At 37.0% G+C, this 14171-nt stretch overlaps 1 protein-coding gene across 2 annotated transcripts in view; it reads right to left on the bottom strand.

Annotated features, from left to right (window-relative positions):
* LOC115760404 (protein unc-13 homolog 4B) overlaps nucleotides 1–14171 on the bottom strand; it is a 142663-nt gene extending 128492 nt beyond the window's left edge. Inside the window, exon 1 of one of the 2 annotated variants that reach the window (XM_030701707.1) lies at nucleotides 13890–14171. In XM_030701707.1, the coding sequence (XP_030557567.1) occupies nucleotides 13890–13972 (83 nt within the window). In that variant the 5' untranslated portion in view covers nucleotides 13973–14171. The remainder of the gene's footprint in view (nucleotides 1–13889) is intronic. The other variant, XM_030701703.1, reaches the window with a different exon arrangement.

Here is a 14171-nt window from a genome sequence, read left to right as displayed (position 1 = left end):
AATTAAGGCAGAGATTGAAAAGATTAGTTCTTGCCTTTCGGGCGTTAGAGAAACCCGGACACTTGTTAGAACGGACATTAATACACTTCAATTTCAAGTTCGCCTCCTTTTTTTTTTCAAGGAGAAGCATTAAAAAATTAAATGGAATTAAAGATACCAGACGCTATCCGATTTTTACCGCAGTATGACGGTAATCCATCAATAATGTGGAAGATTTTCTTCTACTTATTAGGAGAACAGCTGAGACCTCCTATGACCAGATACTTTTCAGAGCAATTAGGAACAAAATTGAAAGTAAACCAAACGAAGCTATTATAGAAGCAGAAGTTAGCCTCAATTGGGATGAAATTAAAGACACACTTATTACATATTGTTCTGACAAAAGAGATACACCCACCCTTATTCACGAATTAAATAATTTAGTACAAGGCGGATCGTCCCTACGTTTTTTGAAGGATAAAGCTTGCGAAAATAAACTAGCCTTATTCAGATTGAGGCCCATTAGGAGCCACAGTAAGGTCCAAGAGGTCTACCAAGAGTCACTAGCATGGGCGCTAAAAGAAAGAGAAAGCAGCTTTTCCCAGGAAAATAGGAATAATCAAGAACAAACTTGAGAGTATAGACCACGGGACAACAGATCCGGAGGAAACTATCGTAACAATAAAAAAAAAAATAAATAAAAAAAGACGCTATGAAAATTGCAGCCATAACGAAAGTTATGACACAGACAATTCCAAGCAAAGAAGGTACAACAGCATTCTAACAACCACGTCTAAGGAAAGCACTTCCGACCAACAATATAACAATTGAAAAGATACCCAAGAAATTCGCAAACAGTACTGAACGTATACCAAATATATAGAAAAACAATTCTCCCACTTTTTAAAGAATTTTCAAATGAAACACCTTATCGTTACTTATATTCCAATTCCACCCATTTCGATGCTTTGATTGGAATATATATTTTACAACAACTAGAAGCGATCGTAAACATTCAACAACGATCTCTTCAAACAAAAACTTTCAACATCGATATCAAACTCATAGATAAAATAGTGTCAAGCTTTCACACTATAGAAGAAGAATCAAAGGAAATAACACAATAACCCGTTAATACTGAAAACGGGACCTTATGGTGGGAACCAACAACCATTAGCAAAGACTTATTTATATACCAGGAGGACGGTATTCTGCCAAAAATAACTTAAGTTTCATGGCTGCTTATAACCTTTCAAAAGAGACACAGAACTTTTGTTTCCATACAAGACTTGAAGTCGAAAAGTATAGGAAACAAGACTATTTGGAAGTTAACCTTATTTTATAACCCAATAATGAAACAATTTGCAAAAACCAAGTTTTAAACTCTAGTATACGTACCGACCACTTAAACAGTGAAGAGAAAAACGAATTTAAAAATCTCTTTGAAGTTTCCAAACTTGTTTTACCAAGGAGACCCCCTTACCATCACGAAACTAGTGAAACATAGAGTCAAGACAACGGACGATATACAAATTTACACCAAACCATTCCGATGTAGTATATAAGAACGACAACAATTCCAAGAACAAATACAAAAATGAATATGATCAGGATATCATTAAACACCATTTGGGTATCAAAAAAGATGGCTGCTTCTAATGAAAAGAAATGGAGACTAGTAACAGACTACCAAGAACTTAACGAGAAAACAGTTAAGGATGAATATCCGATGCCGCATAGAAAATAGGCAATGCAAAGTATTTCACTGCTAACGGATATCATCAAATTGAGATGCATCAGAAAGATATTGATAAAACAACCGGAAGGTGGCCACTTTGAATTTTTTTTAATATTCGGGCTTACCAACACCGCAGCCACATTACAAAGGGTAATGGACAACGTATTAGCCGATTTGAATGACGATAGTTGTTTAGTATATTTGGCTGACATCGGTATTTTATAGGCATCCCTACAAAAACACATTAGAGACTATAAGGCAGTATTTGACAAAGTCAACAGCACGAATTTAAACCAAACCAACCAAAGAATACTTAGGACACGACATCAAAAAAAGTTTAACGCTATACTGCTATCCCCGATCCCAAAGACAAAAATCGTTATCTTTCGCTAGCAGAATACTAACAGATACCGAATTAAATTAGGCGGCTAAAAGCCTAGTTAGAGTACACAATTTTCTAATTGCATCACCAACCGATGGAGATGTTTTATTTGCCATTCCGACCAGCTGTGCCCCTATTCACAGCTAATTTTTTCAGTGACGCTACTAGACCCTACAGCTAAGAAGAAAGGTGTTAGTAGAGAAAATAGTGTTCTTCAGGTAAAATTAAAAATAATCTTAAATTACTATAATAATTAAGAAAATACAATAAATAGGGAAAAGTAAAGAGAGAAGTTATTAATAAAGTAAAGGGACTAAACAAGATACCTCAAGTAGATTAGAACAGCATTCTAACGATTATCGATACATTTTCTAAGTTTGCGACCGGACATACAATTCTGGCTAGGGACAGCCAAAATATTGTAAAATCTATGAGAAGTTTTCTCACTTCTTTTAGTATAACGGAGAAAATTTTATGTGATCAGGGTGCGGAATTTTCAGGAAGACTTTTTAGGGGTTTTTGCATACAATACAACATTCAACAATACGTCACTTCCTTTCAACAACCTTCTAGCAACTCTCTAATAGAGAGATTGCATTTATCCTTAACGGAAAAATTATAAACAATAAAAGAAAAGAAAAAAAATTTTTGACAGAGATGCGATATTTAATATCGAGCATGACTATTTACGAATGACTTTCAAACAATAGTATACCCACAAATAAAAGACATAATAGAAAACAAAATGCAAATTAGAATAAAGACATCGAACGACGAGAGACAAGACTCCGAGATATTAGAAACACAGGACATCTTTAGAAAAGAGAATAGAAAAAATAAGTTACCACTCAAGTTTACTAAACACCAAGTCCTCCTAGATAACGGTATAACGCTTGGGACCACAAAAAACCTAAAAATACCTAAATCAAAGATTAGAAAATGCATTAAAAAATAACCACATAAATGTTTTAAAAGATAAAGAGGTCAACTAGACGGTCTTGGTAGCATGATTAAAGTTGTAACGGCAATATGGATGCAAAGGGTTCAAAAAACATTGACGAATGATTAAATGCAATAAGAGAAAATGAAGAAAACATTCTTAGAAAAAATCAACAAACTCTATTTAGCAAAGAAATAGTTTAAAGATTAAAAATCATTACCGAGCATATTAACGAAAAGCAACAAGTCATAAACGTCTTTATAAAAAATTATAAGAATGCTATAAACGATAAGCTAGTAACCGAACAATACATTTTAGTAAATTCAGAAGAACATTTGTGTAGACTATTAACAATTGTTATGTTTAAAGTTAGGCTACCAATATTTGAAAAAAAAACAAATACAAACTGGTACACATGGTCCTATTAAATCAAAAATTTATTTGGCCATAGTAGATATTTTAATAACAAATGTCCCAAAGTCCATCAAACCTACAGCTGCGAAGACGCCGAATCTACAGTCAACATGGTCAACTATCAATGTCTAAAAGGTATACTCTTAAATCAAACAGCAACGTGTGATCTCAAGGACATCGGCAATGAAGAGACTATCAGAGGGTGGTGCAGAGGCACATTTTTATCTTTAATACGGTCAACACCACAATAACCTCATCATGCAGCAGGCCTCGAACTATTAAAGGATCAGCTATTGTTATATATAAAGATTGTATCGTGAACACCAATGGCCTAATAAACGATGATTCAGAATTTAAATACGAAGGAACAAATAAACTTTTAATACAAACATTTGCAATTCTGAGAGTCAACAACGCCATCGAACAACTAAATCTACACAAACTCCACCTTCAAGCCTTAATTAGTCGAAACGACATCATTCACATCACAAGAAACGTTATAAACCACCTTTCTATAGTTTACACCCTATTTGTGATTACCACTATAATAATAGGCGCAATATGGGCATGTAAATCAAGGAAAATTTCGTTCGTCCCGATGGATAGGATACGTTCTCGATTGAAATCTCGAATAACAATCCTTATAGCTCTCACTCCATACTAGGGGGAGACGACTTACCATCATAGCCCCTCTTGAGATGACACCCCCCAAGCCGCCGGGGGTAAACCAACGTAGGCAATCTTCACTATGTAGGGCGACGTTAGTCAAGACACTCTGTAATTGACATAGTAGCACTGTGTTGTTACATCAACATAAAAACGCTACATCAGCAATAGACAGGATATTGTTGTATGGAAATGGGACACTGTCGACGACATCAGCTTGGCAGCTGAGAGTTTTTAGTTTGGATTGAACATTGAAGCAACGCGGTTGCACTCTTTGTTTGAATCATTATCTTTGAACTGGAGGAATCCACCACCACCATAAATAATTACAAATAACAAGAAGGAAGACATCATCAACACAGGTTTCAGTATTCCCTTTAGTAACTCGCGCGTCAGACGCGTGTCACTTTTATGTGTGTGTGTCTGTGCGGAGAGATCAAAATTCAGAAATCCCAAAAACTTCAAATTTTGTAAAATTTGCATCGGACAGGCAGGCAACCAACAGGCACACAAACGCATAAATGCTTTTATTCATATACGAAATATCAAAGTGTGCGTGCATAGCAAATCCAAAAAATTTTAAATGCACACATGCCATCGCTTAGGTATCTTTACCAACGATAACGAGCTAAAATGCAAGAATTTCGCATCGCCGTGGCAAAGCCGTTTATTATTTCATATTGCTCGTCCCTTCAAAAGGACACTGAGAGTTAGCCCAGGCAGTTTCCTGTAGTAAGAGCGAGATAAAAAATACCTATGCCGTTCTATCGCATAAATCATATGGTTGAGAGTAAGCGAAAGCAGTTTCCTGTAGTGGAGCAAAATAAAAAAAACGATGCTGATCAGATGTATTTCTTACTCTCTTGCTCGCTGAGCAAGTGACAAAAATATGCATGGTCCCATTCTTTTACTCTAGTAGTCCAGTCTATACGTTCTATGGTTAGTGATAGAATTGAATAAAGCCGTGCATGAATGTATATGTATAATATTTCTATATTCTCAAGAACACAATTGCATTCACATTGTGGCTTAATTTGGTGGGCAGTCGAAAATATTTTATTCACATAATTTATAGTAGCAAGGAGGTGGCGGTAGCTATAAAATGAAAGATAATTTATAATTTATTATAATATAAGTTAACACATAACACATAACATAGGATATTTCATAAGACCTTATGACCTTTGACCTTATGCCCGTTGCGTCCGTGAAAGTATTACAATCTGTTAATGCCCTTCACTTTATCATTAAGTTCCCGAAAATCAAAATGGCTTGCAGAAAGGTTATGCTGTATCCAGTTGCACATGAGAATGCTGTGCTACAATTGACGACAACATTATAGCTTTCACCGACCAGCTCTTGTGCCAGAGAGCTGCATGCTGGTGGCTTGGCAAACTGCCAAATGCAACCGAATCACTTAGACCCGATCGCTTGGGTTCACGGAACGAATCTAATCACGTTCAATAATTGGGCTCTGATCAACGAAACTAAGTACTTGATAATAGTAATAGGTAATAGCCTTTTTGTTGGGTGCTGTGTGTTGCACCATAATTTGCGTCGGAGTCACCTACCGTCGGTTCACCAAAAACATGGCATCGGCCAAGGAGATTAAGAAGGTGATCGCCGAGATAGGAACGGCCGAGGGCGGCCTTAACTTAATTTGTACTTTAGAGCACCTAACTGATTTTTCTTTGAACATGTTGTATCTTTTTGTTGTGCAGTGAAAGTTTATCAATAATTGCATTTGCAAGCGCTGCTTCAGTTCACTACTTGTGCATCGAGCTCTCACAAAGTTTTGCTTCTGTCTATTGCTCCAAACAAAAATTGTTTGTATACGAGTATTATTCGAGCTTTAGCTTGCACTATTTTTGTTCACCGTATAATGTCTATAATTCTGGGAGAGATACATTTTTAAAACTTGATAATGTGTTTAAGCAACGCTCGAGTAACTTTGACTCGAGTACGAATGAGCAAATATAAATTTGAGTCAATACCTAATCGCCGGTAAGAGTCTCAATTTCAAAATTTTTCTTCGACATCTGCCCTAAGACCTACGCCATTTTGTCTGTTCCTAGCAACTTTGATTTATCCCAAATGCTGTCGTTATCGCCTTCTCCAAGCGATTGTCCGAATATTACTCTTGTGGTATCCTCTGGAGTAGTCCCTGTAGACCCTATATTAGAACCTGCTCCTTCAGATCAGTCAGCTTCTGGCGCAACTCATCTTAGATTGTTAAAAGCCCCACCAACTCCTAATTCATCTTCAGCCCATGCTGATGGGTCAAAATAGGAACCGTCCTATTTTGATTGTTGTTGCCCCTCTTAAGCCAGTTTTTGTGTCCCTTTCATCTGATACTACTTGCGATTCAGTAAACTACTTATATTTCTAGAAAATCTTCTGAAGCATAACTAAATCTTTTTTTAATTTATTCACTCCCCGTGAAAAATGTTCATTCAAAATTGATATTGTACACGATTCGTTCCCAATCATTTGTGATCCTCACATAATTGTTCACGAGTTTAACCAAAGTAGCGAAACCAGCCATTTCCTGTCACCCTTCTGATCCCATATATACAAGGTCCTACCGTTATTGCCACAAAAAACTAACTTCGTCTTCCGAACTAGTTTCTATTCTTTTTCAGAATATCGGAGGCATTATTTTCAAGCTTAAAAATCTTTTTATAGTTTCTACACATATATGCGTAATAATGACATATTTATTGTGTTGGGTGAACATCTCTTGTTCATTATTTACCGACAAAAATGATCTTGTACCCTCAACACAGCATGACATTATTGATTGCATGCTAGACTTTTCGTTGTTTCAAATTAATTTCATATAATTTAAATAGAACAGTTGATCTAGTATTTGTCAACTATTACCTTATTGCTAATGTGTCTAGGTCCCTTCCTTTATCTCTGCCTGAGGATGTGCATGATCCTACACTACAGGTTGCAATGTTCAACTTAAATACTCTTATTTCTTATTTACCAGGTACCAAGAAGCCCCGCCGTTACTTTCGCAAAGGAAGCTATTCCTTGCTTAATTAACGCACTCACGCAACCGACTGATCAATAGCCTGGATATAGCCAAGTCAAATTTCCTCAAATCAAACTCTCTGAATACTCAGCTATAAGAATTATATTACTCCTTGCAAAAAGCAATTTACTCGAAATCTGAGACAGTTTTATAATTTCGTAAATTATAATTTCGTAATTAAAGCGTAAATCTTCAATTTCGCCAATTTTTTGGATGGAAAAAGCTAGCAAAGGTTAGCAAACCTAACCTTGTTTCTCAATTTATCCAATCATCTTAATCCTCTGTCTGTCCTAATAATAATTCTTACCCTAATACTTTTACTTTAGTTCTATAAAAGCTCCTATTATATCCAATTCCTCTGTCCTTTCTGATATACTCTGATACTATGGGGTATTGTCAATTGTATAACTGACAAGTTAAGGTAACTGACAAGTTAAGGTGAAAGTAATAAACATACACTTTGAACAACAAGTGATATAAGAGAGGAAAGGTCATTTATAAAAAAGGTGTAGTTGAACAATTCTGTATAAATCTATGTAGAACAGGGGAGACAACTGATTTACTGATTTATCGGACAGTTTTGCAATGCCCCTGTAATTTGTGATTGCCGAAGACAGTGCGACTTAATTGAAAGGGTGAGTGAAATTTGACACCAACGTGTAAGGTTAGGTAATCAGAATGGCCGACAACCTCACGTATTTAGCTTTTGAGAAAACTGCACTGTTAACCTCGTTGGAGAAATCAATGAAAAACGAGAAAGAAAGGCTATCTTCGGCACGCCGGAGATCTAATACCCTTGCAGACCCAACCTTTTCATAATGCTTATAGTGCTTTGCCCGTATCTAAGAAGCACAGGGAAAATAGTTAATGCCGAGTTTGGTCAAGATATCTTGATGAACAAAACTTAATATTCGACCGATCGTTCCTATGGCAGCTATATGATATAGTGGTCCGATCTTAATAGGACTTTGCATATATATGAGGAGCTTAGTAAAACTAATAATTGCCGAGTTTGGTCAAGATATCTTGATAAACAAAATGTATTTTCATACAAAAACTTAATTTTCGAAAACTGAGAGACTTGTTCACATAGAAACAGACAGACGGACAGATGGACATGGCTCTATCGACTCGGCTGTTGATGCTGATCAAGAATATATATATATATATATATAGATATATATAAATATATACTTTATGGGGTCGGAGATGTCTCCTTCTATGCGTTACACATTTCACGACAAAATTATAATACCCTCTGCAAGGGTATAACAAGGCTGATGAAACGCTGATGGAAATTAACACAGAATTTAAACGCAACCATCAGCAGCTTGTACTGATTCGAGACAACGCGGAGACCAAATGCAGTTTGCGCTACGCGCTCGTTTGTAAAAATAAAGAACAATTAAAAAAAAAGTTCCCTGGTCAGGGTTCGAACACGCAACTGACCGCATTACTTGCAGCCAGCTCTAAGCCAAGAAAAAAGTAGTTTCCTCCCTGGGGCTCGAACTCGCAACAGACCGCTCCACAGCCACGTCAATAATTAAATCTTAATGAGAAAACAACGAATTAAAATAGCAACACCGAAAACAGTACAATCGCAATTGCAATGCTGTTGATAGAATTCAAAGAAAATGCGCACAAATGTGTCTGTATGTGTACAGAAATTCCTGTATTTTGCGCTTGCTACCCCAAACTCGAGTCTAGCAAAAACATGTTTTGTTTAATAACCGTTTCTTAACCGATATTAATGAATTTTTTTGCATCTTTTTGTACTATAGAATACTCGTGTATTATAAAAAATCAATCAAATTTAAATTGTGGCTTATATTGGTGGGCAGCATAAATTGGTTTATTAACTTGATTTATAGAGATGAGGTAGTAGCGGGCAGGTGGCTATAGGTATAAAATGAAAGATACTTGATATATATGCCGAAGCGGCCGTAGGGTCAGATTTTTTACATTTTGAGCAGCGAGTCCCGGCATCTTTGTTGGTGGCATTTGCTTCTCTTTTCTAAATTTCACAGTGCACAATCACGTCCCTTCCTTCAGACCATTTACTTCTGTCTGTCCACATCAATCCTTTGCCTCGCAACGCCACGAATAATAACGAAAACCAGCGGTAACCGCTTTTGCTTCTTGCAACGCATCGAAAACCAGCCGTAACCGCTTTTGCTTCTTGCAACGCAACGAAAACCAGCCGTAACCGCTTTTGCTTCTTGCAACGCAACGAAAACCAGCCGTAACCGCTTTTTCTTCTTGCAACGCTTTCTTCGCGTCCTTACACGAATCAGCTTACAATAAACTGCACGCACACCAACAACTCTATGCACGGGTCTCACTCAGTGAGAGAATTAACAGTTAGTCCTCTCACCGACTCTCAGTGATATAAGAAATACAAGTCGACAATGACAGTTACTCTGTTTTCTCTATTCTTCTTTCTTTTAATATCGACTCATACAATATTCATGTTGCTGTACTTAAATTCGAATAACAATAACAATAACAATAGCAATGCTCCGACATATATATATTATTCTAGAAGCAACATATCACTTTTGGTGACTCTAGCTCTTATTATATACCCAATTTGCTCAAGAAACAGGATTTCAATATCGATATTTATCGATCGCTTGGAAACTGAATAAGTTATCGATTATCGGAAGCAAACTCGATCTGCGCATGGACTAGGAGGGCCAACAAATTCATGTCGCTAGCTCTTATAGGTTCTGATATTATTGCGTTTATACATACGGACGGACAAACGGACAGACAGACGCACATGGCTAGATCGACTCGGCTATTGATGCTGATCAAGAATATATATAATTTATGGGGTCGGAGATGCTTCCTTCTGCCTGTTACCTACATTTGCACAAATACATTATACTCTTTTACCCATTTTTAATGGGTTCAGGGTATAAAAATAAATGGATTAGCGAATGTAAAAATCACCGAAGCGTCTACAGGAATTAAGTTAAAATTAGGATCCCTATATGATCCACAGCTAAAGCATAAGATATTTGCGTATGTCCTTCCCAAGGTGACTCAAAGAATGCCTGACAGAAGAATATTGACAACGAAGTGACCGCATCTGAAGGATTTCCGTATAACCGATCCTAATTATTTTATTCCACAAGGTGTCCACATTTTGCCCGTGAGCGATATTTATGATGAGCTGATGTTAGGTGAAGCATACCGAGGACCAACAGGTTCACCTCTAGCACAAAATACGCATTTGGGCTATATTGTGTCTGGAAAGATCTACGAACGCGCTTCGTTGGTGCCATCGCACACAGTGAAGGTACACACTCATGATGCAAATGAGGAGCTCGACAATGTTTCACGCATGTTTTGGGAACTAGAGCAATTCGACAATGAGTCTCCAGGTCTCTAACTGGAGGAGAGGTGGTTCGAGGACTTTTTTGTCAATACTCATCGTCGCTTATCTTCGGGAAAATATCTTGTACGTCTACCCCTATTGTCCCATTTGGCTCAAACTATGGAGATTAATACGTTAGATTATCTGGACAGGCGCCTGCGTGCAGACCCCAAGTTGAAAGAAGCATAATGGAACGCGTTACGCTTAGGATTTATTACATCATGCAATGATCAGAAGGAGGACTTCAACATTGTTATCTGCTGCATAACCCGCATAACATCATTAACTACAAAGGTCCGAGTTGTGTTCGACGGCTCGAGCAAGACAAGCGATGAAAATTCATTGAATGATGCTTTAGCGATTGGGCCAATTATGTTTGGAACTAGTTCAGAACGTTATATATCTCTGCGAGTCATGCAACAGTTAGCTGCGAACGAAAAGGACACATTTCCATTGGCAGTGGATGTGGTGAAACTTCAGATGTATGTTGATGTCATATTTTTTGGAGGGGATAGTGTTGCAGAGGCGGAAGCTATCCAGAGTCAAGTCATTGGTATGCTACACAGTAGCACATTCGAGTTGAGAAAGTGGGCAAGTAATTGCCCAAAATTATTAGAAAGGATACATATCGAATTTTGAGAAAAGAAGCGATTGTTGCACCTTGATGGCGACGACACAATTCATACGCTGGGAATACACTGGAGCCCCGTGGAGGATGCATTTCGATTTCATTTAAATTTTGAACTATCAGCAGGCTTGCCTACAAAGCAGTCAATTCTGTCAACAGTTGAGAGATTATTCGATCCTATGGGATGGCCGATTGTTGTAATCGAGAAAATACTGATGCATCGTCTATGGAAGATAAGAATGGCTGGGATGACATAGTGCCAGCAGCCGTTAGTAGAGAATGGGAAAAGTTTTTAACGGAGTTGCCCAAAATTTCCAACATACGCATATCACGATATATAACATGGGGAATATATAACGCAGCAGCAGAACTACACAGCTTTTGTAATGCATCAACGGAAGCCTATAGAGCGGTTCCATATTTGTGTTCACACCGGGGATCATGCATTTCATACGGAGTTGCTGCTGTCAAAATGTAAGGTCTCGCCCGTAAAGCCACAATTAACCATACCCAGAGTTGAGTTGTGTGCTGCTCTCAAAGTTGCGAAAATTGATAAGTATTTGAAATATTCTTTTGTAGCTTGCATGAAGGCTCATCGCTCGCACTCAATTATATAAGATAGAAATTTGGATCATCAAAGGGCGCTACGCAATTCGTTTTGGTATACATAAATGTAACACATGTTTTAAAAGCCTCAGCCTCAGTTTGCAAGTCAATAAATGGGAAATTTTCCAGCGGTGCGAGTTGCGGCCCTCAAGACCTTTTTCATCTGTCGGAGGTGACTATTCTGGACCTATTAATATTTAGCCATCAATGAAGTTGTAGCTATAAAAAAATTTTTAAGATTAAAAACAAGGCCTCTGATATTCTGAAAAATAATAGAAACTAGGTCGGAAGACGAAGTTAGTTTCTTGTGGCAATACGGTTAGGACCTTGTATAGAAGAGATCGGAAGGGTCACAGGAAAAGGCTGGTTTCGCTACTTTGGTTAAACTCGTGAACAATCATGTGAGGAGGCAAAATTTAGGATCACAAATGATTGGAAACGAATCATATGAAACATTAATTTTGAATGATGCTACTTCAAGAGGCGTGGAGAAATTCAATTTAGTTATTGACACGGTAGCAAAAGATTTTCTAGCAATATAGGAAGCGAGCGAACAAGTGGTGTCAAACGACAGCCGGGACACAAAAACTTGCTTACAAATAATATGCAAGTGTGCGTGAATATAGCAAGTCCATAGAATCGTAAATGCGCACATGCCAACGCTTAGGTACCCATACCAACGATAACGAGCTAAAATGCAAGAATTTCGCAGCAACGTGGCAAACCCTTTCTTTTTTTCATATTACTCGTGCCTTCAAAAGGGTAGAAATGCCACCGACTTTTCAAAAAATCGAATTTGTGGGCATTTTTGCTTGTCGGGCACATACACACACACATTTTAACAATGCCTAAACATGGGGAGCACTGAGAGTAAGTGCAAGCGAGATAAAAATGAACAGCTTTGCCGTTCTATCGCACAAATCATATGGAATAGAGTTGGCCAAGCAGTTTCCTGTAGTGTAAGTGAATAAAAAGACATCTTACTACCTTGCTTGCGATTTTTTCCAGTGTATATGCTGTTTGGTTTGTAGTTTTACCAAAGGTAAAGGCATGAACAATTATCGCTGCTTCGCATTTACAATTGAATGATATTTAAGTGTTCATTTCTTGACATAACTCATGACAACAGGTAGAACTAAAAGGTCTTTTTTGAAAAGTATATGCAAAAAAGCTCTGCTGAGAAATAGCATGCGCGCTATAGAAGAATCTTTGTAAACACAATTTGGCGCTGCGCTACTCAGGGTATCTTCTTGTTGGGCAAGACAAACTTGTTTAGATATTGCTTTTTTAAAATGGTATGTTTTACGCAAGCTATAGTGATCTTCTCTCCAAAACGGCACTTTAATTGCAGCCATATAGATCAAGTTTTCTCCATATCATCGATAGTTTTTCCCGTTTACAGGAAATCGAAAAATATCGATAACAAAATCCTGATTTTTGAGAATATCTCTCGAATCTTACAAAAGCCACAGACGACAAATTTAGTGTGAAATATTATTGTAAACTGCCTCTTTAATAAACCATTAGTTTTGATTTTACAAATCCAGGTGTTAGCGTATAATAAGGCTCACACAAACACATGGTGTGACTTTTTTAAATCCGAATTATGTTACGCAGAAAGTAACCAAACATACAAATAAATTATAGTGAACTAATATCATTCTTTAATTTTAGTACTTAAAATGTTTCTTTACTCTATTTAGATTTGAAAAAGATAATCGATATTCAGTATGTACATTTGTACTTATTCGCACAATTTGATGCAATATTTCTATTTGAACGTAATTTCGTTGCTAATGCATATACAGAAGAAACTGGGACTATATATGTACGTACATACGTATGCATGAATTTGCGGAGGTATCTTCATACTAATGTCGATACTAGATGAGTCATTTGTTAGATAAAGCAAGATCATGTGTACACTCATGCGTTTGTATTTACATACATTACGTGTTGCATATTAACACACATGAAGTGTATTGGTTTACTTTGTATCATTTCATAATATTTACATCCATATGTAGGTAACGTAAATAGACTATTGTGATTCATCAGTACATGCAAGTCAATAAATGTGAAGTAATTTACTATTGAACATTATATTTACTTACTGATGTTCGTGCTCTGTGGGAGGGTTCATTTTAATTTCTTGTACTTTATTAAAAAACCCTTTCCACATCTGCTCCTCATCCATTTTTAGCTTGATTGCAAACGAGATTACGAAAAAAACTAGCGAGCAGCTCAAAGCGCCGAGACAGTTACGAAAGAACTGATGAGAAATCTGCGTCACCTTATCGCATCTCTTACATTTTATGACGCACCATACTCATGCATACGTACACGTACATAGAAAAATAACATTAGTAACGAGTTTAAACTTCTATACCAAAAAA

The sequence above is a fragment of the Drosophila novamexicana genome, unplaced genomic scaffold (assembly GCF_003285875.2).
Source record: "Drosophila novamexicana strain 15010-1031.04,08,12 unplaced genomic scaffold, DnovRS2.1 tig00000434-arrow-pilon, whole genome shotgun sequence".
NCBI lineage: Eukaryota > Metazoa > Arthropoda > Insecta > Diptera > Drosophilidae > Drosophila > Drosophila novamexicana.
The sequence above is the reverse complement of the archived record's forward strand: the minus strand, read 5'-3'. Positions and strand labels throughout refer to the sequence as shown.